The sequence below is a fragment of the Elephantulus edwardii genome, unplaced genomic scaffold (assembly GCF_000299155.1).
Source record: "Elephantulus edwardii isolate Elephantulus edwardi_28Jun2011 unplaced genomic scaffold, EleEdw1.0 scaffold00091, whole genome shotgun sequence".
Lineage (NCBI taxonomy): Eukaryota > Metazoa > Chordata > Mammalia > Macroscelidea > Macroscelididae > Elephantulus > Elephantulus edwardii.
The window spans coordinates 5347083-5373099 of NW_006399841.1; the positions used below are offsets into that span (position 1 = coordinate 5347083).

General features: G+C 40.3%; 1 protein-coding gene across 1 annotated transcript in view; it reads left to right on the top strand.

The window, feature by feature from the left end:
- The window catches only part of CLASP2 (cytoplasmic linker associated protein 2), a 153788-nt gene extending 130929 nt beyond the window's left edge, over positions 1-22859 (top strand). The window contains exons 29-38 of the mRNA XM_006890610.1: positions 1798-1941; positions 6098-6241; positions 7714-7820; positions 9183-9336; positions 12041-12269; positions 14643-14836; positions 15805-15933; positions 16838-17044; positions 20187-20303; positions 22191-22859. Coding sequence (XP_006890672.1) covers positions 1798-1941; positions 6098-6241; positions 7714-7820; positions 9183-9336; positions 12041-12269; positions 14643-14836; positions 15805-15933; positions 16838-17044; positions 20187-20303; positions 22191-22277 — 1512 coding nt within the window. The 3' untranslated portion in view covers positions 22278-22859. The remainder of the gene's footprint in view (positions 1-1797; positions 1942-6097; positions 6242-7713; positions 7821-9182; positions 9337-12040; positions 12270-14642; positions 14837-15804; positions 15934-16837; positions 17045-20186; positions 20304-22190) is intronic.
- The last annotated feature ends 3158 nt before the right edge of the window (positions 22860-26017 follow it).

The following is a 26017-nucleotide window of genomic DNA, read 5'->3' on the forward strand; positions in this document are numbered from 1 at the left end:
GATAGATAGATAGATATTTGGAGTCAGGTGTGGTATCTGCTTCCTAAACAGCATGCCCCCAGAAACTATGAACTTTGATAAAGGTCAGTAATTGTAGCGGGTCTTAAGGCCTTTTGTTCATAGGGTTACTATGAGAGAGAGAGAGAATCACACAGTTTATAACAATTACACAAGTGTATTTTTCCCATATACAAAGAATGCATGTTTGCTTTATTGAAATTAAGCTTTGTATCAGTTTGTAAAGTATCTTGCTAAAAATAGAAACACTTTCTAATCATTAGATGTACAGTGTGGTCGTTTTGCCTGTGGGTAGAGTAAACCCACCTATTCTGTCAGAAGTTTTTAAAATGTTGCTTGCCCCTCTACATTTCCAAGCTATAGCTCTAATTAAATTTCACATACTGCAGATAAACATATTCAATTATTGATTGTCACCAAAACAAAATAACATTTATGTTGATTTGTGAATTCATATAATCATCTCTCAGCTCCTCCTACTTATAGCAGGAGACATGGCTTCTAGAATCCTAAATAGTGGATGTTGCATAATTTAATCTACAGTCTCTTTCTCTGCTTAGTATGCATTTCACTAGGAATGGTTAATAGGTTAGCTTTTGGGTTCCTTTTTTTCCTGTACATTTTTTAAAAGTGACAGTTCCTTCTTAAAAATGTATTCATTATGAAATGAAGAATATAATTTTATCCATTTGAGTTTCTTTTTTAAAAAATTGAAAATAGAGCGCAAAAATATGTAGACTCATAACCTTATTTTAGTATTATACTTTCCACTTATTAACTTAGCATAGTGTTTCTTTTATTTATGTGTTAGAACGGTGACCTTTAGCCCAATAAGAAAGGAAAGAGCATAGAAAATAGAAAATAATCTTTATAAATTGCTGGCTAAGCAAATCTTAATATCTGCTTAATATTGTCTATTTGCATTACCTATGTGCCATTTCTAAGTTGATGTTAACATGATAGTTTTTATTAAAAAATCTTAGTGTGAGGGAGCCCTAGTGGCCTAGTGGCAAAAAGCTGCACTGCAGTCCTAGAGTCACGTGGTTCGAATCCACCAGATGCTCTGCTGGAGAAGGAGGGACAATCTCCTCCTGTACCAGTCAGATCTGATTTGATGGTACATTCACAAAAAAATAATAAAATTAAAATATTAGTGTGTTGTAAGATGTAACTTGAAAACTGTCTTAGAGAGGACATTTTTATTAGATGAGGGGGTTGTTTGACACACAAGCATGTATTGCCCACTTATCAGACCTTCTTTCCAAAATCCTTTGGTTTGTTCCCCAAAAAAACCAAGTTGTTGTTGTTTCAATACTAACTGCTTTATTTAGAGCTAGATGTATCAAAAATTGGGACCAGACACTAAGTAGATAGAGTTGAGTTGTTTTGTTTAAAAAATACATTTGTAGGGCAAAAGCCAAATCCTTAATTGCTAAAGACTTGCCCACAGTGAAGCTGTAAGTTCTTCCCAAGGCCGACTCCAGAAAAACTTCATAATCTTGTCAGAAGAGTAAGTCATCGGCAGTTGTTTAAACTGCCGTAAAACTGGTGAATGAAACTCTTGGAACTTAACAGGTCTCATAAATTTGAAAAACTAAGAGCATCCACATAATTATATATGCTTATACCGCAGGTAGATAGGTGGGTGTATAATTTTTTATTGTTGATGACTTTCCATTTGCTTTTTGACAAAAAATAATTACCTGATTGTTCTGCAGTGTCCTCCAAGTGTGTCCCACATTGACGGTTTGCCCTCTCTCATTGTACTTACTTCTGCAGGTTAAGGTTGCTATCCTTAAATATATAGAAACTCTGGCTAAACAGATGGACCCAGGAGATTTTGTAAATTCCAGTGAAACTCGCCTGGCAGTGTCGCGAGTCATTACTTGGACAACAGAACCCAAGAGTTCTGATGTTCGGAAGGTAGGTTTTCCTAGAAAGTTAAAAGATTAATGTCAGAAAGTTAAACAAGTATTTTCTGGACGTCATCAACTAGCAATGAGTTCTTTGTCCAATAGTATAAAAGAGTACACAGTGTTCTGTGACTTTTTTCTGTCTCCTTTTGTTAGTGTTGTGAGCTGCCCTTGATTTTGGACATTGTCATTTTAAGCACTATTTGTTGTTCATCTTAGGTATTTGGTATCTGTCTATCTCTGTTTCCTAGTGAATGAAAATTTTCGTATCTCACTTCCATATTCTTTTTCATATCTTTCTCTGTGACCTTCAAAATAGTTATCATTTGCTGTTAATAAGTTAAAAGAATTTACCTCCTTCCTAATATAAACCTCACTTCTTCTGAAGCTAATAGTTTGTCATACTTTTCATTTGGGTGGTTTTCCTGTACTTCTAAAGTACCTTTTAATGTTTTCAGTATCTTTAACATGCCTATGACTAATACTTTCCATATGGCCAGAAACATAAGTTCTTTATTCATTCATTCATTGATTCATAATCTGAATTTCCTTTCTAGACTCTGCTCTCATCTACACTTCAGGTACTTTTCTCCTTAGACCTGCTATGTAGGCATCTTCCTGAAATATCTCCATTATCTCCAGACTTTCTGCCACTCCTCATTTCTTAAATTCTGTATCTAATGTATTTATTGTCTTCATTTTTAAATCATTTTCTTCAATAATGGGTGTAAAAGAGTAGACAGAGTATAACTTTTGACAGGTTTTTTCCCCCTAGTGAAGTGTATTCCATCTCAAAGCAGCAATTTACATTGTTCTCAAGTGCATATGGAACATTGTTTAGTATAGGCCTTATATTAGGCCATAAAAAAAACTTTACAATGTAAAAATAAGGCATTGTATGGGGTTTATCCTAGAAATAAAAGAATGGTTTAACATCTGAAAATCAAGCTATTTATAGTGTAAGAAAACCCCCGACATGATCATTGTAGTAGTCGCAGAAATAGCATTTGACAGCATCTCATCCCCCTCCAGGATTAAAGCACCCCAACAAACTAAGAATTGGGGGGAACATTCCAACCTGATAAAAAGACATCTACAATAAATCCCAGCTAACATTATATATAATGTTACTTAGCAGGTAAAGCAAGTATGTCCAATCTTGCCTCTTTAATTTGGTGTTATGCTAGAGGTTCTAGTAGGGCATTTAAGCAATTAAATAAGAAAGAAAAGGTAAAACTGTCTTTTTTTCCAAATGACTTGATCGTTGTGTGTGTATGTGTACACATATATATACATATGCTAAAGAACCCAGTTAAAAACTACCATAAATAAAAACCACTTGCAGCAAAGTTGCAGGATACAAGAGTAATACACAAAAGTCATTTATATTCTGTCACTTGGCAGTGAACAATCTATAAGTGATATTTTAAAAGTGGTTCCATGCAAAGTGGACTGGAGGAGAGGAAAGGAGGATAATTTTCAACAATAAATTAAAGAGAACCCTCTCTCCCCTCCCCCAAAAAGAACATCTAACTAAATAGAAAAACATTCTATGCATGTATTTCTGAGTAAATATTTTTAAGATAACAATACTTCCCAGTTTGATCTTGATTAGCAAATTGCTGCTCAGATTCCCTCTGGCTTTGTAAAATTTGAAAATCCGATTAAAAAATGGATTTGAAATTGCAGTAAATCTCAAATATCCAAAAGAATCGTGAAAAACAACACAATTGGAAGGCTTAGCTTGCCAAATTCTGAAATCAGAACGTATGACTCTTCCAACTTGTTTTGTTAATCCACAAGCAACAATAACCAAGACCATGTGGTTCTGGCCTAAGGATACTGTAAAAAGAGTAGAGTTGGTGTGGAGGTGGGCCACCTCTGACCTCTAGTGACTCCACAAAGGAGAGCAGTCCCCACCCACAACATCCGTGGCACAGACCCTCTTCCCATGAGGTAAGTTGTGACTCCACGCTCCCCGCACTTACTTCTATCAGTTCTACCACTAGTTGCCCCTTGTGGAGCTTGATGCACTGCTAGTGGGTACTCTCATCCATAGCTTTAACCACACAGGACTCAACAGACCATACTCATGGTTATTTACTTTATTAGAGAAGCTAGCAGGTAAGAGTTCAGGTAAGAAACAGCTTAGTCAGGACAGCTGCTCAGGTGTGCTCACAGGCCCTTGACCTTGAGCCTCATGTATTTAGGTAAGTGTCATAAAGCTCTTTCAGTCCTCCAGTTATAGTGCCTCCCCTCATCCTCCAGCAAGCCTGGGCACAGGTCCTTGCCTCTGATTGGGACACAGCCCCACGTCAGCTTTGTTTTTTGTTTTGTTTTGTTTTGTTTTGTTTTCTGTAAGAAAAGTCAGTATATTTATGGTTTGCTTTATAAAAGTTACTATAATACAATGGTACATAGTATTGAATTCACAAAAATATGAACAAATATTTACAGCAAGACACACCCACAACAGAAACACTTCTCTGCAAAACAAGTTACATACAGATGACAGAGTCTCGATGCACAAATTTCCCTAAAACTCATCGTTTTTCTTCTTTGCTGGGAGGGTGGGGGAAGGAGACGCAAGACAAAAAAAAACGTCAGCTTTGTCTTACAGCAGTCTCTGGTACACTGCTTTCTCTAATTTTCTTCTTGGTAGCAAGATTTTCTATTCTGTCTGTCTTACAAACCTGCTCGATTTAAGCCCAGTGAGTAATGTTGACCCATCTCATCATAAGTAGCTACCTACCTTGTTTGCATGTTTCCAAATCCAAAAGGTACTCTTCACATCATTCACATCATTGACACCATCAGCATAGCCTCATCTGACCAAAAATGGCTAAGGCAAAGCCAGAACACCACAAAGGCTGAGAACATCACTGCGGAAAATCTGCCCCTAGTACAGACAGACATAGAGATCAATTCGGTGAGACAGAGGATGGCAGTAAGAGTAGGTGTCTGTGGCCAGGAGCTCTGGTGACATAGACTGCTGGGAGTTGGGCATATATAAGGAGGAATTCATATTTGTGACTTGAACTTTTAGGTAAATGATAAGAAATATATTTGTGGGATAAGATCTAGGGTTAGTGTGTGAACTTAGGCATTTGTTTATTCTATAATTTTTGGTGGAAGTTTGTGTTGCATGTGCCTATGTAACATGCCCTTGGAGACATCAAGGGGGCAGTTGAATATCACACTCAGAGCTCAGAAAACAAGTTAGGGTTGGAGACACAAAATTGATGGCATCGAGACAGAAACAGAAGAGATCCAGAGAGAAAGTGCAGTTGAAAACAGTGCTGCAGGCATTGCTGCACTGGCGTGGACTCAACAAATTGTGAGGTACATTTTTTTTCTCCATTTTGTGTTCAATAACATCACACTGGTAGCTTGAAGCTGACAATGTTGGGGAATATTTACACCTTGAATATTAGCAAATACTACAGGGAGTCAGCTGAAGATTGACAGCCCACCATTAATTTAGTATGAGGCCTCAGCACATTCCCAACGTGGGGGTCACATCAATTAGAATTGTACCAGGGAGACTGAGAATGAGCAACCAAGGAACCAAGAGGAAGTTAAGACAGTGTATCAGTGATGCCAAGTGGACAGGCACCTTAGGAAGGAGGAAGTGAATGACACTGTCTGCTGTGTGAAATGTTGCTGAGAGGTCTGAGAGATGAAAAATTACAAATCAGTAAAGACAGGCTCTGAACGTGTTAAGATGGAAAACGACACAAGTAAAATACTGAGTTCACAATCTTCTTTTTCTGATACTAGAGTGCCTAACCATTGCACCACTGTGTCTCTTTAAACTATACTTTTACAGGGATTATTTGCTCAACGAGCTTGAGGTCCCCTCAGTGTCGTTCCATAAGTGGCGCATGGTCATTCGTTAGGAAAAGTAAAGAAGGAGCATCTGTGGCTAGATGGTGACTGGTCATCGTCTTCCCCTGAGGTCATACGTGTTACTCTCTTTGAAACCCCCTTTCTTACATCCAAAAAGAAATACAGCCATTTTTTCCCCCCTTCTTATTTCAGCAGAGGACTATGAAAAGAAATAAAAGTATCTTCCCTTCCCACGCTTGCAGGCCCAGACTTGTGCCATTGGAAAGGAAAAGCCGTGGTGGTCTTATTTTCTCAACCAAATCTCCTTTGTTTTCTAGGCAGCACAGTCAGTGCTCATTTCCTTATTCGAACTCAATACCCCAGAGTTTACAATGTTGTTAGGAGCTTTACCAAAAACTTTTCAAGATGGTGCTACCAAGCTTCTTCATAATCACCTTCGAAACACCGGCAATGGAACTCAGGTATTTCCTTACTCCCATGGCTACTATATCAGGTGATGGTTGCTTTCACAAGAATTGCTGTCTTTCACTTGAAGTAAACTTTTGAATGCTTCTACATTGGACAGCATTTCTTAAGTAGAAATATAGTCTTGGGGGAGGAGAAATAGAATCGTTAGGTCTTCTTGTTTATGTTATAATTTGGGCACTAATTGGGGTGGTTGTGAGCAGTGACTGGATTACACACCAGTAAAGGAAGCAGAACAGAGCTGAGAACTTCAGCTGGAAGTCATTATAAGAAGAAAATGTTCTTTATAAGAACTAATCCTGACCTCAGGTCTAGTTGAGATGCTTATTACAGGGCAACAGATTAAATGAAGGAACAGTATTTGGGAAGGGCTGTTTAGAGTTAATGAGTATACGCCCATTGGTCCACAAGCACAGGGTTAGATAGGAGTTTGTTTTGGGAGAATAGAGACCTGAGTAAATGGAAGATTCTGGTGACGGAGGGTGTGTGCACGCGTGTACATGTCCACGTGTATCTCCCTCTCATCGTAGAGTTGGAACTGATCTTCCACCAGGTTTTCAGAGACTGTCAATTGAACCTGAAGTGAAAGGCTGTCTTTCTTCCTCAGAGTAGCTGATGAATTTAAACCATCAGAGAGACGCTGCCTTGCAATGCATGTCTGTGCTCTCTAGTTAGGTAATCTGGAGGGAGCTGTGCTGCTAACCTAGAGGTGCTGGTTCAAATCCACCAGCTGCTTTGTTGGAGAAAGATAGGTAGTCTTCTCCCATGTGATTTACAGACTCTGAAAAACCCGCTGGAGGGTCAATTATTTGTTGACTGCAACTCGAAGGCAGTGAGATAGATATAAATGGTATGGAATAATTCACATAAATGTGCCTAATTATCTAATTTAATTTTTTTTAAATAGGCACACCTTTGATAACAGGTCAAAAGAGAAGTTAGATCCACTGATGACAAGCTTAAGGAGAAAACTGAGAACAAAAATAATCTGAGAAGAATTTACTAAGAACCAACGTCAGAAATCTCTTTAAAAAGAGGAGGGATTGTTTCCGTATACCTTATGATACAGGCAAATTAGTATTAAGACCATATTGTCCTCCCTTGATGCCTTTGTGAAAATTATTTATTAAAGCACACTCAAAAGAGGATTCAAACTTAAGGATTAGTAGTAATGAGGGAAATTGTATTGGAACAAAAAGCTAATTTAAAATCATTTTCAACATAAAATAGTTCAGTAGAAGATCTTGTTGACTCAGTTAAAAATTGAGAGCAGGAAAGGGAGGAGGAGAACAGGAAAGGACTAAGGCGTCTCACTCGAGAGGTGATTTTCCCACCAGACGTAAGAGTTAAGTTAATGGACAGGTACTAAAATGACTTGTAAATATTGATTGATTAATGATTGTATTTTTTTTCTCTAGAATATTTGTGTTGCACTTACCAGTCATTCCCATTTCTCTCCCTCAATCAGGGTTCCATGGGGAGTCCTTTGACGAGACCAGCATCACGTTCACCAGCCAATTGGTCCAGTCCCCTTACGTCCCCCACAAACACATCCCAGAACACTTTATCTCCAAGGTAACAGAAGGGTCATTTTCCATCCTGGTTTGTATTTGCAAATTTCATTTATTAAAAAAGCAAAGGCATATTAATACACAATTCTAGTTGATTCATACTTGACTCAGAGTCTTAGAAAAGTTGAAAACTACCAGATTGGAAAATTTTGAGCTTATTCCAAAGCTGACTCTTCAGATGATAGTAACAACTACTGAAATAAAAATGAAACAAAATTATAATAGGAAACCTGTTGACACAGTTATTCTCAGTATGTAGCATTCCTGGATTTCTCAGAAATGCTCTACAAGTTGAGGGAATAATTACTACAGAAAGAAGGGAAGTATAAGAAATGTGAAGTTGGTTTTTCTCATCTGGCTTATTATTTAGTATAAATAGTGAAGTCAAATTATAATGATAGGCATTTAGATAAAGTAAGTTATGCTTATGGGCAAAAGTATAAAAATGGGGAGCAACTAATGAAAATAACATCAGGTCTGTTTTTTAGACAAAAGTGACTTAGATTGGTTTTTAATACAAAATAAAACCTGTGTATAGCTTTTACACTTAGGTGCAATTCAAGCTTGTTCTGTACTTCAGATAACATTCACATTCTTAACTTGTTAAGAGACTAATTTCTTCTCTTTCTGGTCTTTATTAAAAGTGTACATCATAATTCATATTTCTCATTACTAGCTAGGCTTTTATTATTGCTCATATAGCATGACTAGAATCTTCCTCAAATCATTTGTTAAAATGGCAGGACACAAACACACATGCACATGCATATAGGCATCAGCATTTAAAGAAGAAAAATATGTTGCAATCTTCCCATCTCACCTACTTCTTATGTGTTACACATTTGTATCCATTTGGGGGACTAGATTTTAGTCTCAGTTGAATTTTAGAATTTGGCTGTAGAATTCATATCTGTATTGTTGTGTTGAAATTTCTTTGCCTTATTGTAAATTTGTATAAAAGACAATTTCCTCTTCAAGTGTAACTATTGTTGTGGTTCCTCACCAGGGCTGACAGGTCAGGTTACAAATGATTTGGACATCGCAGACCACGTGGTCTTTGTCCCCCAACTCCACTGTTAGCTTACATGCTTCCCAGCGTCGGGCTGGACGGGGCCCCAGGCCATGGTGTGAGTCTCTGAGTAATTAGAACGTGGGTTAAAGGTGAATGGGTAAACCAGCATTAGAGTCATTGCAAACTGCCCTTCCTGAGCCGAAGAGTCTGTGTCCTTCAGACATTTATATCTGTCAGCTTTGGTGAAAATATGTTCTGTAATCCTGTCCTTACAATTATCTTCTCTAATTTCTTCAAATGCACTTGTATTTTATAATTACATGTAAATACAAATAGGGTTTTTCATTTTGACAGTGCATTTGATTATGACACAGAAAACATGAACTCAGAAGATATTTACAGCTCTCTAAGAGGTGTCACTGAAGCAATCCAGAATTTCAGCTTCCGTAGTCAAGAAGATATGAATGAGCCATTGAAAAGAGATTCCAAAAAAGATGATGGCGATTCAGTAAGTATTTGGATATTCCTACATCACTGTTTCACATTTCAATGAGAGTATTTTTTAAATCATGTACTTTCTGTTATTTTTAAGTAGAGCTGTTGAGTCCAGTTAATTTTCTTGTGTCTACCACATTCCAGACACTGTTCCGGATCTTAGATTTACAAGACAAAGATCTGGCCCTTGAACATCTTATATTGTGGTGGGAGGAGACGAGCTTACACATAGTAATAAAAAGAGAAAGGTTGAGAGATGTTCAGAGTTTTAGGTTAGAAAGCACTACCTTAGAGGAACACAGATGTGTTAAATTGGATGATCACCAATGAGAGTGGTGGTTTGTGTTGAGATGTAAATAAAGAGGAGTGAATATCCATCAACCCAGGAATCAGTATTTGGGCCATCAGGAGATGTTCTCCTAGCTCTTTTTTGAAGGTGGGGTGATCCCTCTTTCCCATTCTGACTGACTTCCTGACAGGATGCCAGAACTGACCAACCCCGGCATTAGCTTTCTACACATCTTATTTGCATGGTCCTACCTGTAAGGTGCCATTGCCTTATTGACATCTTAGCGAGCTACCCAGTACCCTTGCTGGGCCACAGACACCTCACTTATCCATAGTTCTATCCACCCACGTTGTGAGAGTTAGGGAAAACACCACTTAATTCACTGCAACATAGTGGATGAACCTTGAAAACCATATTCAAAGTGAAATAAACCAGATATGAAAATGTGCATATTCTATAATCCCATTTATATAATAAGCAAATACAGTAAGTAGGCAGGGTTAGGTGGCGAGGGAATGACGAGTTGTTGCTTCATAAATACATACACAGTTTCTCTTTGGGTTGATGAAATTTGAAAACAAAATCATGAGTGTCTGAAGATAGTTAAAATTGTTAATTTTATGAGATCCATCTTTTTATCACAATAAAAATAAATTCCAAAACAAGAACAGGAAAGCAGCCATACAAGCAGATGACGACGATTGTCAGTGTGAGCGGCTTTGTGTAGCTGAGGGTCAGGAGGAAAGCCAGTGCAGTTGGAGCGTCTTGACGGGAGAGAGCAGGACGCGGGCCAGATCGTTCACAGCTGAGGACGGCGAGGACCGCGATTGGTCCTTTTCTAAAGTGCAGCATGATTGGCTTCTTCACTAGTTTGTGTGACTCTAAGAGTCCTGTCACCCAGCTCCGTAACACTTGTGAATGTTACTGTGCAAGTCTGTTCCTCCTGCCATCATGCAGGGTTGTTTTTTCCCCTTTTGCTGCTTTTTTTCTGATAACTTGGTCTTTGCTCCAAATCAGTCGTCCACTGTTCCCTGTGAACTGATTCTCGCTGTTTGCAGACTTGTGGGACACTGTGGTCCATCAGCATCTCAGAGGGCCCCCTCCCCCGCCCATCTGGCTGCTTCTGTGCCATCGTTTCCTCAAAGGCCCGTTCTGGCGGAGCTCTGTGGGGAGGGCCTGCTGAAACCACCTGGATGTTGTTGTGTACTGCAGTCAGAACTGACCCCTAGCTGACTCTCCAGTGGGTTTTCAGCGGCAGTTAACCACACGGGAGGAGACTGCCCATCCTTCTCCCACAGAGCAGCTGGTGGCCTCGAACCTCGTGCCTTCAGTATATTTTGGTTCCCTACCCTGGTGACCCAGTGGTCAGAGAGTTGAGTGGTAATTAGAGGTCAGTGCTTTGAACCTCTCAGCTGTTGCACAGGAGAATAGACCCAGAGACCTGCTTCTGTAAAGTTTACAGCCTTGAACAGCCCCCTGGGGATATTCTGTTCAGTCTTGTATAGTCACTGTGTGTCAGAATAACTCAGTGGTACACAGTAACCCCAAATGCTTTAAATTGTATCACTAACAAGTTGGTAAGAATCACGGCTTAGTTGAGACTTGAGGTTTTTTCCCGTGGAGATGACATAGCACAGTTCAGTCCAGACCTGACTGGCGTTCCTGACTCTGCCCTTGGCCGCCTGTGGTCCCCTTACAGCCCTCTGGTGTGAGAGTCCATCTCACATGGTCCCTGGTTTCTTCCAGCCTCTGCCCTCTTTTTCACTTGCTCCAGCTGTGTTCTCGGAGCTTTTCAGGCACGTTCTGGCCTCAGGGCCTTTGAATTGACGGTTCTCCCTCCTGAAACACTGATCCCCTCAAGGAATCCCGAGGGAATTCCGTCATCTTCACATCTTTGCACAGACTCTGTGAACCCTGCTCTGAGTGCCCTCATTTTCTCCTCTCTCCTCAGTACTCTTTGATACTGCACTGCCTTTATTTTCTTTCTAGTATAAAGTGAGTTTTCTTATTTGTTAATCTAATTGTCATTATATGATTTATTACTTTAGTAATGGAATTTAACTGCTTTCACTTTTGTACAGCTAAAGGTAAACCTTTTATATATTTAGAGAGGCTTTCATTGTATGTATGTATAACAGAGAAGTGGTTGCTAGTTAGATTCCATATACTGTTTGGTCAATCCTTTAGCAAGGAAACTATAATAAGCATTAGAATCAGCTTTCCTTTATGGTTCTTACTTGCCTTTATAGTTGTAAATTAAATGTTACTATAATGTTTTTAATATGTATGAATTCATTATGTTGATTGTCATCATTTAACTTTTTATACCTGATGATTATTTCTTCTTTAAAATATATCTCTGAAACAATAGGAAAAGAAGTTTTCAAGAATTTTGAAGACTTGTGCATTTTTTTTATCTTCTCAATAGATGTGTGTTGGTCCTGGGATCCCCGACCCAAGGGGAGGAGGAGATGCCACGGACTCCGGGCCGCCAGCTCTGGATAACAAAGCTTCCTTGCTCCACCCGATGCCCGTTCACTCCTCCCCACGCTCACGCGACTATAATCCGTATAACTATTCAGACAGCATCAGCCCTTTCAACAAGTCCGCTCTCAAGGAAGCCGTGTTCGATGATGACGCAGACCAGTTTCCTGATGGTACGTGTCTGCCGTGATGCTCCGTGCTGTGTCCTGGAGGACTGGTAATCAGGGAAAGAAATACGTGTGATCGTGTGTTACAACCCCCTCGGGAGAAAGAGTCTTTGGGGTGGGCATTTTTGCCCATCTCCGGGGGCTCATCTCTTGGTGGTCTGGTAGTGTTCCTTCCCAGCCTGAGAAGCAGGGTAGGCGTCCTGAGATCATCTGAAATCAAGAAGTATTAAGAACACCCAGAAACAACGAGAGCAAGTCCTCACTTACTGCTTTGGGCTGTATTGCAGAGTCCTTTGAGAGAATACCAGTTGTTTACAATAACCCTGATATCTTTGATTATTAGTGAAGTTAATCATATTGTTACCAGTTTCTCAGGAGACTTAACACATGGCAGAGCCGAAGCTATGACAACTGTCTAAACATAAATTACCCAATTGCCCCAATTATGCACTGTCATATGTTTGAGTCTGTCCTAAATGGCTGGCTGGCTGTGTTGCTTAGACGTAGTCCTGATAGTATAACAGCAGTCAGCAGACTTCAGCCAAGCATGAGCGTGGCCTTTGGACCCTGGGTCCTGCACCAGCCCTGGACATCTCAAAGTTTGCTTTAGCAACTTTACTCATTTAAAAATTACTTATGCATAGCAGTCACAAAAGTTAGGAAACCGTTTAAGGAACACTCCTCTTAAATCGTTTGAATGTCAGTTGTAGCCTAATGCTGTCTCCGTCAACCCAGATGCTTCAGGATGTTTTTCCTCCAAGCAGCTGTTGTCCTGGAGGGTCACAGCTTGCTCATGAAATCAGGGCCTTCTCACTGGTACTGCTGTAACCTCCTCCTCTCAGATACACACACTGACTGCCACAGCGGGCTCTTGTGTGTCAGGAAGTGTGAGGATGACGCAGCACAGAACAGAGTTCACATCTTTTGTTCAGAGGGTGGCTACGAGTCGTTCTTAACTTGACGGCACCTAACAGCAACAGCAACTCTCAAATACCATTATGGTTTTACTAGTTGTCCCAGTTTTGTCTAAAAGATTCAGTTCACAATTAGACATTGCATTTCATTGTCAAGTCTTTAGTCTTCTTCAGGGTCGGAGAGTTGCTCATTCTTGCCACTAAGGAAAGTTAACTCCAGGTTATTTTACAGCATTTTCTTCAATTTGAGTTTGTCTGATGTTTCCTCATGACTAGTTTCCAGTAACGCATTCTTTACATTAGCATAACAGAAGCGATGGTTTATTCTTTATTTACTACACTTCCACTCTAACCTTTGCTTGGTGGTGGTAACTTTGAACAGTTGAATTTAGTGCTGCCTATCAGACTTTCTCATTATGAAGTTATTCTTCTCTTTAGAAAGAAATATTTTACTGGATGGTATTTCTGTGTATATATTACAGACAGACATATACAGCCAGAATTTATCCAAAATAAAATGAGAAGAAAAAAAAAACCCAACAAACACCACTTCTCTCCACATCTAATGAGAGCCTTTGTAAAGTTTACCGGAAACTCTAATATTCCAGAATATTGTCTCCAGAGAGACTGCTCTTTAAGGGAGACTTGTGATACTTTGCCAAGTTGAAAGAAGTTTTGTTCTTTTTTGAGTACTGAGATAAAAACATCAGAATTTTAGTTGTGCCGGTGTTTGTCGGAATGACCCAAAGCAGTTCTCAGCACAACAAAAATGTGACAGCTGTTTTCCCATTTTACTGTTTAGAAAACCAGACCTCAGCAGTCATGTATAGTGGGTCCCAGTCACACAAAGTGTAAGAGACAGAGGTTGGTACGGATCCAAGACCCATACGGCAGAGTAGGCAGCGCACTGGATTAGCACCGTAGCTGCTGTTCACGGTGCGGATGGACCAGTAGTGCACCCACCACCTGACAAACTGGAACTCAGGCCTGTCTTGGAGAGAGTTCTCTCTCTTCACCTTTTCTCTGTTGAGGCAGGAGACCTCTTCAAAGTGCTAGGCCGCCTCTGACTTGCTGAGATCAGCAGGAAGTGGGGCCATCCCATTTGTCTGTCACGGGTGGTCGTCCCCGTGCGTTCCCACCGGCAGTGCTGGGATAGTCCCACGCATCCTCACCGACATTTATTAGTTTCTGTTTTCTTTTAAACCATCCTCGTGGTGGTGAAATGGTAGCTCACTGTGATCTTGCGTCAAATCTCATTTGACTAATGATGCAGTCGGTGGCCATTTGAATGTCCTCTTTGCTGAAATTATCTATGCAGGTCCTTGGCCTATTTATGACGGGGTTGCTTTGATTTTATAATCAATACTGATAATTTCTGGTTTTGATGATACTAAAAAGTCCTCATCTCAGTATTTACAAGAGTTGATCATTAAAGTAACGGAATTCCTTCCTGTCCCCTTGACAGACCTTTCCCTTGACCATTCTGACCTGGTGGCAGAATTGTTGAAGGAGCTGTCTAACCATAACGAACGGGCAGAGGAAAGGAAGATCGCCCTCTATGAGCTGATGAAGCTGACACAAGAAGAGTCTTTCAGTGTTTGGGATGAACACTTTAAAACAATACTGCTGTTACTGCTTGAAACCCTTGGGGATAAAGAGGTAAATAGCAGGAAATGCCAACAGTCCCCTTCTTCTCGGGTTTTTGGATTGCCTCTCATTGCCTGTTAGGGCCCTGGTGGCCAAGTGAACAGGGAATGGTGCTGCCAGCCCAAAGCAGGCGGCTTGAATCCATCAGTGGGCCCCCCAGGAGCGACCTCCCCCCAGGAGCGATCTCCCCTCAGGAGCGATCTCCCCCCAGGAGCAGTCTCCTCCATGTATCAGAACCATTGAAAACCCACAGAAGGGTCTTCTCAGTCAGTTCTGATTCAGCAGCAATGAGTTTGCACTTTCTGAGGTTTTATCATCATGAATGAATCAGGCAGGGAGCTCTGTTAGCTTAGTGGTAAGGAGTTGTGGTGCCAACCCAAAGAAACACAGTTCAAATCCATCAGCTTCTTCAGCGGGAGAGAGAGACACACAGTCTCCTCCCATGCCGTTTACTGCCTCTGAAAACCCACTGGAGGTTCTACTTTGGGTCATTTCCAACTCGATGGTACACAATAACAAAATTAAACATTATAAAGATTAAGAAATTGGGATAAAGAGTCTCTTGAGGGAGCTCTGGTGGCCTAGTGGCAAAAAGCTGCACTGCAGGTCCCAAAGAGCCTCTTGCTGCATGAAATTTTTATTATGAATTTCCCTTTTCGTTTAAAGTCCACTCTACCAGCAGAAAAGCAGCTCAACAGTTTTTACTCGACACAGGGAAATGAAAAATCAGTACACAAGCATATTTTACTTGTATGTTGTCACTGGTTATTTCAGAAGTAAAACTTGGTTTTTCATATCCAGCATATGTAGTTCTTAAAAGTAGTTCTTAGAAGTAGGAAAATGTAATAGAAGTTTCAGCTGGAGATGTCAAAACTTAATGATGTGGTAGTCTGTTCTTTTCCCCCAAATAGTAACCTTTAAATTACAAAAATCAAATAAATTATCTGCAATATTAAAACTCTTACAATATTTCTTTGTAGCCTACTATCAGGGCTTTAGCACTTAAAGTTTTAAGAGAAATCCTAAGGCATCAACCAGCAAGATTTAAAAACTATGCAGAGCTGACCGTCATGAAAACATTAGAAGCACATAAAGATCCTCGTAAGGAGGTAAGTTCCCTGACTCGTTGTTACTTGATGTCAGTCCTTCTGATGCTGTGCAGGACGTAAACAGTCCCGGAAACTTGCTGCAGTTCCCAGTTCTCTCCACAGCTGACACATCCCTTGATGCTCAGGGTGGTTTCTGAGCTGTCAGCGGGGTCTTTCCTGTTAAACGGATGATGATAATAGCCTTTCCCTGAACAGCAGGCGCCTCGAGAACATAATCTGTGTAATTGTGTTTTCTTCTTCTTAGCTTCATTTTCCATTTAGCATTAAGAATTGGATTTTTCAAATAAGCAATGAAACAAAAGAAATCAGTGTTCTTTGAATGTTATAAATTGCTTATAGGAGCATACTTGCCATAGCTGCTTCAGTAATAAGGACAGTTTTCCTGGGGAAAGGCCTGCACACTCAGCTCATTTATTTATAGTTATGGGATTTTTACCGCCCCATCTCCCCAGGGGAATTGATTAGGTAACTGTAAAGGTTTTTATTCAAAATGGCAGGAATAATTAGAAATGTACAAATAAACACTACATTTCTTGGGGGGTTTTCCTGTTTAATTATGATTTAAGTGAAAACTTACAAGTCAGTTTTCCGTTCAGCTCTTCAGAGACTGCGTTTCTAAGAGAACACGTCTAAGAGACAATAGTACATGTTTCTGGTAGCATGAGGTTTAAGCAAAGGTAATACAACCCCGTGTCCCCATCACCTAGTTTCAGAGTCAGCGACCTACTGTCAGTCCCATTTTGTCTGTGCCCGCCCCTGTTACGCATGGTTGTTTAATGGTACATTTTCAAGGCAGATCCCACCTATCATGTTGTGCGAACCGCTTCGTGGAAGTCTGTCCATCCAGGACCCAGCATGATCTCTGGGAAAGAGCCTTCCTGGTTGAATTGCTGGTTGCTTTCAGGTGGTGCGAGCTGCCGAGGACGCTGCGTCGGTGTTGGCCACTTCCATTACTCCAGAGCAGTGCATCAAAGTGCTGTGTCCCATCATCCAGACCGCAGACTACCCGATTAACCTGGCCGCCATCAAGATGCAAACCAAGGTGATCGAGAGAGTGTCCAAGGAGACCCTGAACATGCTCTTGCCGGAGATTATGCCGGGCCTGATCCAGGTGAGCCGTGAAGCTGGAGGAGGAGACCGGCCGTGTCTGATGTGTTCACGGTGTGGTCTGTAACTGCAGTGTTAACCCAAAGCGGCACATTTCTGACCAGTGAAACCCACCCGTGGCTCTGCGGGTGAAGTGCAGGCTGGCACTTCCCTCCCAAGAAACCGAGTGAAGGCTCAGCTGGGAGTCAGTCCTGACTCCATGGCAGCGAGGACCTTAGCGTCGTTCTTCCAGGTCACTCTAGAACATGTCCAAGGCTTCTCCTGTCGGCAGTGGTCAGAGCAAAGGCTTTGCTTCACTGCCTTACGTTATTACTGTGCACCCGAGTGGATTCCGGCCTGTAGCACCGCGTAGACTGCCCCGTAGGGCTGACAAGGCCCTTGACATATGTGGACGGCACGGCTGACGTCCATGGAGTGGCTGATGCACTGCACCCACTGCTATTTCTGTCAGCAGCTGAGTCCTTGCCGTCCTCACTTCTAAGGGGTATTCTCGCTGCATGTCTTTCAAGACAGAGCTGTTTTACTTTAAAAGTTCATGACACATTTGTATTGTTTGTCTACACAGTCCAGAAGTGTTCTTCAGTTGCTGATTCTGTCTCCAGTTTCCACTTAGTAGCCAATGTGGCTTCCTTACCCTTAGTGCTTTAAAAAGCCCCTTGTCAGGGAGCTCTGGTGGCCTAGTGGCAAGAACCCTGCTCTGTAATCCTAGAGGTTCACAGTTTGAATCCACCAGATGCCGTGCTAGAGAAGGAGGGACAATCTCCTCCTGTACTGGTCAGATCTGATTTGACGGTATATGCACAAAAAATAATTTTTTTTAAAAAAGCCCCTTGTAGGAAGTTTGCCCAGTGCGGTATGTCAGTTGATTTTGTGATTGTGTGCAGAGGCCATTGATTACAGATGTAACGGAAACTCAGTCTTGGCAGCGTTGGTACTTTTCCTCCTCCTCTGTCGTGATGATGTGTATTGATGAAGTTGTGAGGGCTCTGTTCCCTTTGGGTTGAGGTGTAATCCCTGTTGCGAGCTGTCATCGCCGTCAGTCAGTGCTTCCAGGCCTCTTCCTTTTCAGCAGGTAAAGCTGTACCGTCTGCATTTTGCAGCTTTTTATTAGAGACATCGTAAATGTCTCAAAATCCGCTCAGCTCCTGCATTAAATACTATTCAGTAAGAAAGTACACCATTTCATTTTTTTTGTTTGTTTTTGTAAAGTTTTTAATTTCTAAAAGGAGAGTCAGGATAGATTTAAAGGCCAGTATGATCCATATTCTATGTCTTTACTGTTGTATTTCTAAAATGTTGAAAATGCTTATCTAGACTACCTTTCTGGGGCAAAAGGAAGAATGAAATTACAAATAAAAACTTGATAACTTCCTCCTGGGAGTACTGCTGACACTTCTCCATGCCCCAGGTCCCCCTGTTCTGAGTGGTTAATGTAGGTGCATGGTAAAGGGGCGTCCTCAGAAGACGATGAGAAGTGGTGATGATCAGGAAGACTGTATGTAACTCTATTAAAACGTCACTGTGTGGACAGAGTAGCACTAAGTGCTCCTGGGTCTTCCCGGCAGTGAACTGTCAGAAGCAGGTCACCAGGCCTGGCCCCTGGGCGCCTTGCAGTGGGTGCATACCAGCTGTTTGTCTGGTAGTCAAGTCTTAGCTATTTGTACCACCAGGGATGTCTGCAGAAAAATTGATTTCTATTTAAAGTTAAGACATACTGCACTTGGCAAGTCTGCCTTTAGGGACCTCTCCAAATTTCTGAGGAGCAATGATGTTAGTTTGAAGACTGAGCTGTACCTGATTCTGGCCATGGCTTTTCAGTCACTTCCTATGCATCTGAGAGCCGGGCAGTGAAGAAAGAGAACAGAAAAAGCGTCTATGCCTTTGAGTTGTGGTGTTGGAGAAGAGTACTGAATGGACTGCCAAAAGAACAAACAGATTTATCCTGGAGAAAGTGAAGCTGGAGTAGTCTTTGGAGGCAAAGATGTCAAAGCTTCGTTTCACATCTTTGGTCCTGTGGCTAGGAGAGGCTGTTCTTTGCAGAGGGACATCATGCTTGGAAAGGAGGAGGGTCAGCAAAAGGGAGGACGACCCTTGATGAGACTCATTGACACAGTGGGTGCAGAGATGATGAGGGTGGCACAGGAGAGGACAGAGTTTGCATCTGTTTTTTTTTACAGTCATTCTAATGTGCTAAACTCAATTGCACCTATCAATATCATAGTCATTAAAATGATAAGACCACAAACTTAGCACTCAGGTAAAAATACTCTCCTAGTTGGCCTTCCAGCAAGTGTGTGAGGCTGTCAGTGAGGTGGAGGAAGATTGCTTGTGTTTCTGCCTCACGCCTTTGCTGAATTCAGTTCTCCAGAGAAGTGCTGCCTGTAGGTCAGCACAGCTTCCTACAGAGTATATCTGATTTCATAACTTTTACTCTGAGAAATAAGATATATCTTAGATAAATATTTTACTGTAATTTTCTTAGGTCAGTTGATCAGAGTTTAGTGGTAATGACTTCCTTTTTCCCTGGGGAAAATGCTTATGTTGTTTTAGATAATCATTTCACATGTACTTTGTGGATGAGATTTGAGTAGGTGGCGTAATCAGCATGATAAAGAAGGTAGTATGGTAGATTAAATGTAAGAATGTCTGAGAACCTAAGCAGGAAAAGATGTCAAGCTGAGTTACCAGTTGCTGTGGAGTCTGTCACATCAGACTGTGCACCACAGAGGTTCCTTCTACTGGCTGGTTTCTTCTGAGCTACCTCTAGGTATATTTCCCCATCCAGCTTTCGCTTAGTAGCTTTTATAGGAGGACTTTGACTGCCAGACCAAAATGTTTAGGAGCTATTGAGTACCCTAACGCTGGGACGCTTTAGGAGGATTGACCTAGAGACGTTATGGCGTGGAGTGTCAGAACAGAATTCTTAAGAGTCTGGAAATTGGAGCTGTGCAGATGACGTTAGAAAAACCTGAGTAGGAGGAACAGTCCCAGGAGGGTTTGTTTATGTCTAAAAAACGTGATAAACTTGCGTCACCGCAGGGTTTTCTTCTACACAAGATCTCCTCGTCGAGATACGTCCTCTGTCTTGTTGGAAAGGTCACTTGCTCAGATCCCCCAGCAGTGCTGACTGTGGACTTTCTTCCCAGGGATATGACAATTCAGAGAGCAGCGTCCGCAAGGCTTGTGTCTTCTGCCTGGTGGCTGTGCATGCGGTAATTGGTGATGAACTCAAACCACACCTCAGTCAGCTCACTGGCAGTAAAGTAAGTACTGGGTCTGTGTCTTAAATGGGGCAGCCGTGATGCATTCTGCAAAACTTGAGTTCCGTATGTCTTACTAAAAGCTAAATGTTTTCAGTCAGTATTTAATAAGACACGCTTAGAGCTATTGCTACTTAAACAGTTTTTAACTTACCCTTGAAAATTTTGATAACCAAATTTTGTCATTTTTCTCTGTTCTTATTTTGATCCAGGTTAATGTTAAGCTTCAGCTTGGCTTGTTAAAACAAAAATTCTCACATAGGTCTTTAAGGATTAATAAAATGGACCTTATTCTTGTTCAGGTTTTTTTTTTACTGTCTTTTTTAAAGAAAAAATATCTCAGATCTATACATTTTTGTTTAAATACCTAAATAGGTTACAGACTAAAGCAGTAACCTTTTTTGGTTTGTTCAAACTTTGACATTTAAGTATAATTTCTTTCCCAAAAAAACCAAATACATACAAGAGTTTACATGTAGTTCTAGAGGGTCTGCCAAGCCTCACGAGATTAGAAATATTTGGATCAAAACAGACCTTCAGCAAACAAATTATTTTCAAGGAAAAAGTGCCCACGTTTTTGTAATAAACTCATGTTAGGTTCTGGTAATCTAGAGCCAGCTCAAGAATGACCACTCACATGTCATCTCAAGGTAGTAACAAGGTGAGGGGAAGAGGGGAACTATTAAGTGAGAAGGTGTATTCTCAAATACACCTTTGTGAAAATACACTCTTATAGGGCTAAAAACTGCAGAAGAACACAGAACTTCAAAACTTCATTGTCATCACTGGGGATTCATTTTATAAGGCCCAGTGTATGGAAATGGTATGAAGCACAATGTAAATGAAGGAAAAAGGAAAAAACCACCAGCCCATCCTCGTGTTAGGATGACAGTGGCATCACGGAGTGAGAGCCTGCGACCTTATGCCCACGACCGCTCACCGCAGACTTGTAGGCTCGGGTGCAGCCACAGCAGGAAAATGAGTGTCAGAGTGCCACAGGCACAGGGCTCTGATCTGCTTCTGCGTGCCTGGGAAAGTTATGTTTGCTCTCTGCTCTAGTCTGTACTTTGTGTTACTGCATTATGAAAAGGTCTGAAATAACGTAAGAATTAACAATGAGGCACAGACCCACAGTGCCCGTGTACTGTCAGGAAACGGTGCCGAGAGACTTGCTCCAAAGCAAGGTTTCGACGCATCTTCAGTTTGTTGTTTTAAAATGCCACAATAAATTAAATAAGTGGTGCCTTTACTGAGGCTCCTGTCCAGTTCACAGGACAGATAGGAACTGCCCCGTGACCTTACATAGTAACCTCTCCACTCTGTGTCCTAGTTCCCTCATCGATAAAGTGTCATGAAGATAATGTAAAGTCATCCCCATGGTGTATAGCACATGATACCCAGATCTCAGTCATTAGTCTTCTAATGGTAATATCTTTTTCTAAGTTTACTTTCATATTTTGTATGTTATTATTAAATAATTTATTTTAAAGACATGTTAATTATATACAAGTCCTGAGACTAAAACTTCTTTTTTGTACCTGTTACCAGTTCTTGTTGTGTTCTGTTGAGTCGGAACCGACCTATAGTTGACACTCCAATTGCATGGGAGGAGTTTGCCTATCTCTCTCCCATGGAGCAGCTGGTGGATTGGAACCACGTATGTTTGGGAGCAGCACAGCTTCTTACCATTAGGCCACCAGAGCTCCCTACAGCAAAGGAACTCCTCCAGCCGACTAACTTAACAGTAATCACAACTCCCTAGTCCGAAGTCTAGCTTTCAGGTGTTACATTTATATGTATAGGTTGTTTGATGACTATCTTCTCCTAACTGTGAATGACTTTATAACCATTCTCCCTTAAATAACATTAATGTTTGGGTTCTGTCTTCAGATGAAGCTACTGAATCTTTACATCAAACGTGCACAGACGGGTTCCGGAGGGGCAGATCCCACCGCTGATGTTTCCGGACAAAGTTAGTGAAGCTGCTGGACATGAACCAGGTCTCTCAGAGAAAGGACAGAAAGACCGCACTCATCCATGAAAGGAAATTCTCAAACACATCTTCTAGAATTTACCATTGTTTCCTCAGTTTTAATTTTCGTTTTGTTTTATTTTGTATTTTCTGTAACAGAGGGCTATCCTCAGTCTGCATGTAACTTTTATGGTAGTTATCCCCAATTCAAGAAGAAGCAGTATTAACATCAGTTGTTGATCAATACACAGGAATTTTTAAATCTAATTCGTCATTTTACCTGTCTGTACTTCTCTGTCTTCCCATTAACTTTTGCCAGTGTTATGATTGTACAAATTTTTTTAAAAGTGCTGGTTAAAGAGGAATGCTTAAAGCTTTAAAAGTTTAACAGTCTAAAACTTTTTTGCCTTTATTCAACTGCAAAATAATATTTTATTGCTACTTTGAGTTTTGTCCCGTATCATGTCCTATGCTAGAAATACTGAAATGATGTGAAAGCAAACCAGAACAAATTTGAACCACAGCTGGACTCTGTTGTGTGATGGTGGTACATGTCATTAGTTGCAACTTCTTTGGGGTGATCTGTAGTTTGAAAACAAAGACTTCAAAACAAAATGTAAAACTGATTTTGTTTCTTGATTCTTGATCTTGCCATTTTTATTTAAAACCATCTCCTTTCCATGGTCCCATAAGAAAGCTGCACCAAATCACCTGCCTTTTTTGTTTTTTTTAAGGGATTTTGGTTTGGTTTGGTTTGGTTTGTTTTCTTTGAGACTTAGAAAATTAGAATGTTTTATTGCAGGGTTTTTTGGTTTGTTTAGCTTGGTTGTGAATGATGCTTATTTTGTATTTATTAATATCAAATTCACTTATGAATAAACTTGATAATGGAAACAGAAAAAAAAAATCAAGTGCATGTGTGTCCTTGACAGTCTGTTTCTCATAACACACAAACTGATTGTTAGACCTGGGCTCACCCAGCACCTTGTCTTTCATTAAGTGGTGGAACCTGGTTTCCTTTTACCATGAAATTGTCTTACTTGAAACATGAATCCTGATGAGAGAGAAGACGGTGCCAAGGCTGTCCTGTAACCGGCTCAATTCTCTACCTCTTCAGGGCTGATACTCTTGACCGAGCTGCTGCCTGTAGTGGCTTTTGGAAAACAAAGGGTGATTTTTGAGTGTGTTATTTTTTAACAAATATTTTTAAATCACCTTTTGCTATATCTGTTCTCTTCATGAGCAGCCAACTTTCAAAAATTACACATTTTGGTAAAAGGAAAATTGGATTGACTTGGAGCCAGGAGCCAGGCTACTAATGATTTCTCATCTTGACCTTTTTTTTAAAAAAAAAAAAAAACTAACATAAAGTGAATTTGACTGGAAAAGCAAATCGCTATCAAGGAGGCAACTGCTGCTGTTGGAGAGTTATCTGTTCTTTCTTTGTCTAACTGAAAAAAGTGTAGAAAATGTATGTAAAGAATTTAAGCGGAATGCTGACTGGGTGACGTGTCACTGACTTCCTCCTCCCTTTGGTTCTCACAGCAGGTTTCTTAAGTTCCTCGGTACCCCCCTCCCTTACCTGTAACAATTTTGTTTTCTACTGTTAATTACATTGTGTATTTATAGTTCTATGCTTACTGTTGTGCATATACTGGCAATAAAACTGTACATAACATTACTTGAAAAATGGATAATGTATATCAGCTGTTTTTCTGACTCACAGTATGACAAAAAGTCACTTTAATAACTAGAGGTTTTTGTTGTTTTTAACTTTGGAAGGTCTTGTATCAATGGTGGTGTCTTAATAATTTTATAAGTACATCTGAGGAGAGAAAAGATTTATCAGAAGTAACAACAGCAATCATATGTATATAACTATATAAGCCTGTATATATTATAGCTTATCTTAAGAATTTTAAAACATTGAACTCTTCTCAATAGTGTTTAATGTACCATGACCCTGGTATATTTTTTATTCTGTTTAAATCAAAATAATGTTTTAAAATTTCATTTCGACCTCTCCTTTAAGGTCCTGCTTTAACTACTGTTGACAACTAAGTAGAGTGATTTAAGTTAAACAGTAATTCTTTTTAACTATTAAAAAAATTAGATCAAGCATTTGGCATTTAAAACACGGCACTCAAGAAATGAATGTACTAAATAAAAATGGTTAACTGTGACCAAGTAAAAAATATTATATACAAACATGGGGAAAATATTGTTTCAGATTACATCATTTCAGTTGATGAGACCATGAGAAAGTTGTTATTGAGTGTTGAAATCAGTACATGCAGCATACGTTTTCTTTGTCATTCCTGGAGCCTACGTAGATGTGAGCTATTAAAGAATGGTCATAAAAAGCTACTGTTTAAATTATTTCCTCCTGCCTTACTGCCCTAAACCAGTGTCATTCATTTACTGCACTTCTCAAGATGCATTAAAGGCGTGTGAGTTCTGGATAAGTTTGTTTCTTCCAGGTTTGTAAAATCTATACTAGACCTCTAGCACTTGTAAGAGATGGTTTTAACTGAGGCTTCCGATTTGAAGTTGATTTGCTGTGTTTCCTCACGCCTTATTCTTAGAAATTGAAAGGTAAAATTGCTCCCCTCCCTCCCGTCAACTTATTATAAAACTCAGGTATTTTTAAGATCAGTTTGTGAATTTAAATATCTTATGATTGTTCATTTAATACCTCTCACAGAAAATAGAAATGAGAGTAATTACACTACTCCAGTAGAGCTTCTCATTAACATTGGCGCTCTCTGCTGCCTGCATTGCTTTTAGTTCATTTTATTGCAGTTCAGTATTGTTTTGCGGGCGTGGATAAGAAAGAAAAAAGGGTCTAGTATTCAGCTGGCTTTTTAAAAGCAATCTGTTAAAAACTAAGCCATTTTTAGATTATTTGTAAAATAATGAAATGCTGAAATAGTAACAGTTACCCCCTATATCGTTGTTATGTGCCATCAAGTCGCTTGCAATTCATATATCAATACTGGGTATAATTTCAGTTCATGCTCTATAGAGGTAATGGATTTGGCTAAAAAATGGAAACTATAGAGAAACATTAAGTTTTATTAACCAGAGAGTAAAAGGATTAGAACTGACACTTTGATTGCTTCTGTTTTATTCATTTCTAATACAGTCACACTTCGATCTTTTGTAAGATGCCTCCTAATGGCTGAGGTGTATTCTTCATCGGTGGTGCATAACCATGGGCTGGTAAAGCGTCCCTGATGATTTCATAACAAACAGTTATGTATTTACCATATCTCCAGTTGTTGTTGTTGTTGATTGCCTTCAAGTCAAGCACGACTCTTAGTGACCCCCCTCTACAGCTATCAACATTTATCAAAGTTCATAGTTTCTGGAGGCAGGTTGTTTAGGAAGTGGACGCCACTCCTGCATCTCATACTAAAGAATTTTAAATTACTAAATATGGAAAGATGTGCGTTTTGAAGATATGCTACTGACCTAACTCATTGGCTAGTTTTGTTTTTGTCTAGTTGGAACCGACTCATAGCTGACCCTCCAGTAGGTTTTCAGAGGCAGTTTAGTCTCAGGGTGAAGGTTGCTCAGCATTCTCCCACAGAGCAGCTGGTGGGTTCAAACCGTGTGCCTTTGGGATGGCAGCACAACTCCTCTTCCACAAGGCTACCAGAGCTCCCTAATCTAAAACAGAGCAAGAAAATGAGACATAAACCAGCTTCTCAATAGCTCACACTTGCCTGCATTTCTCCATGCA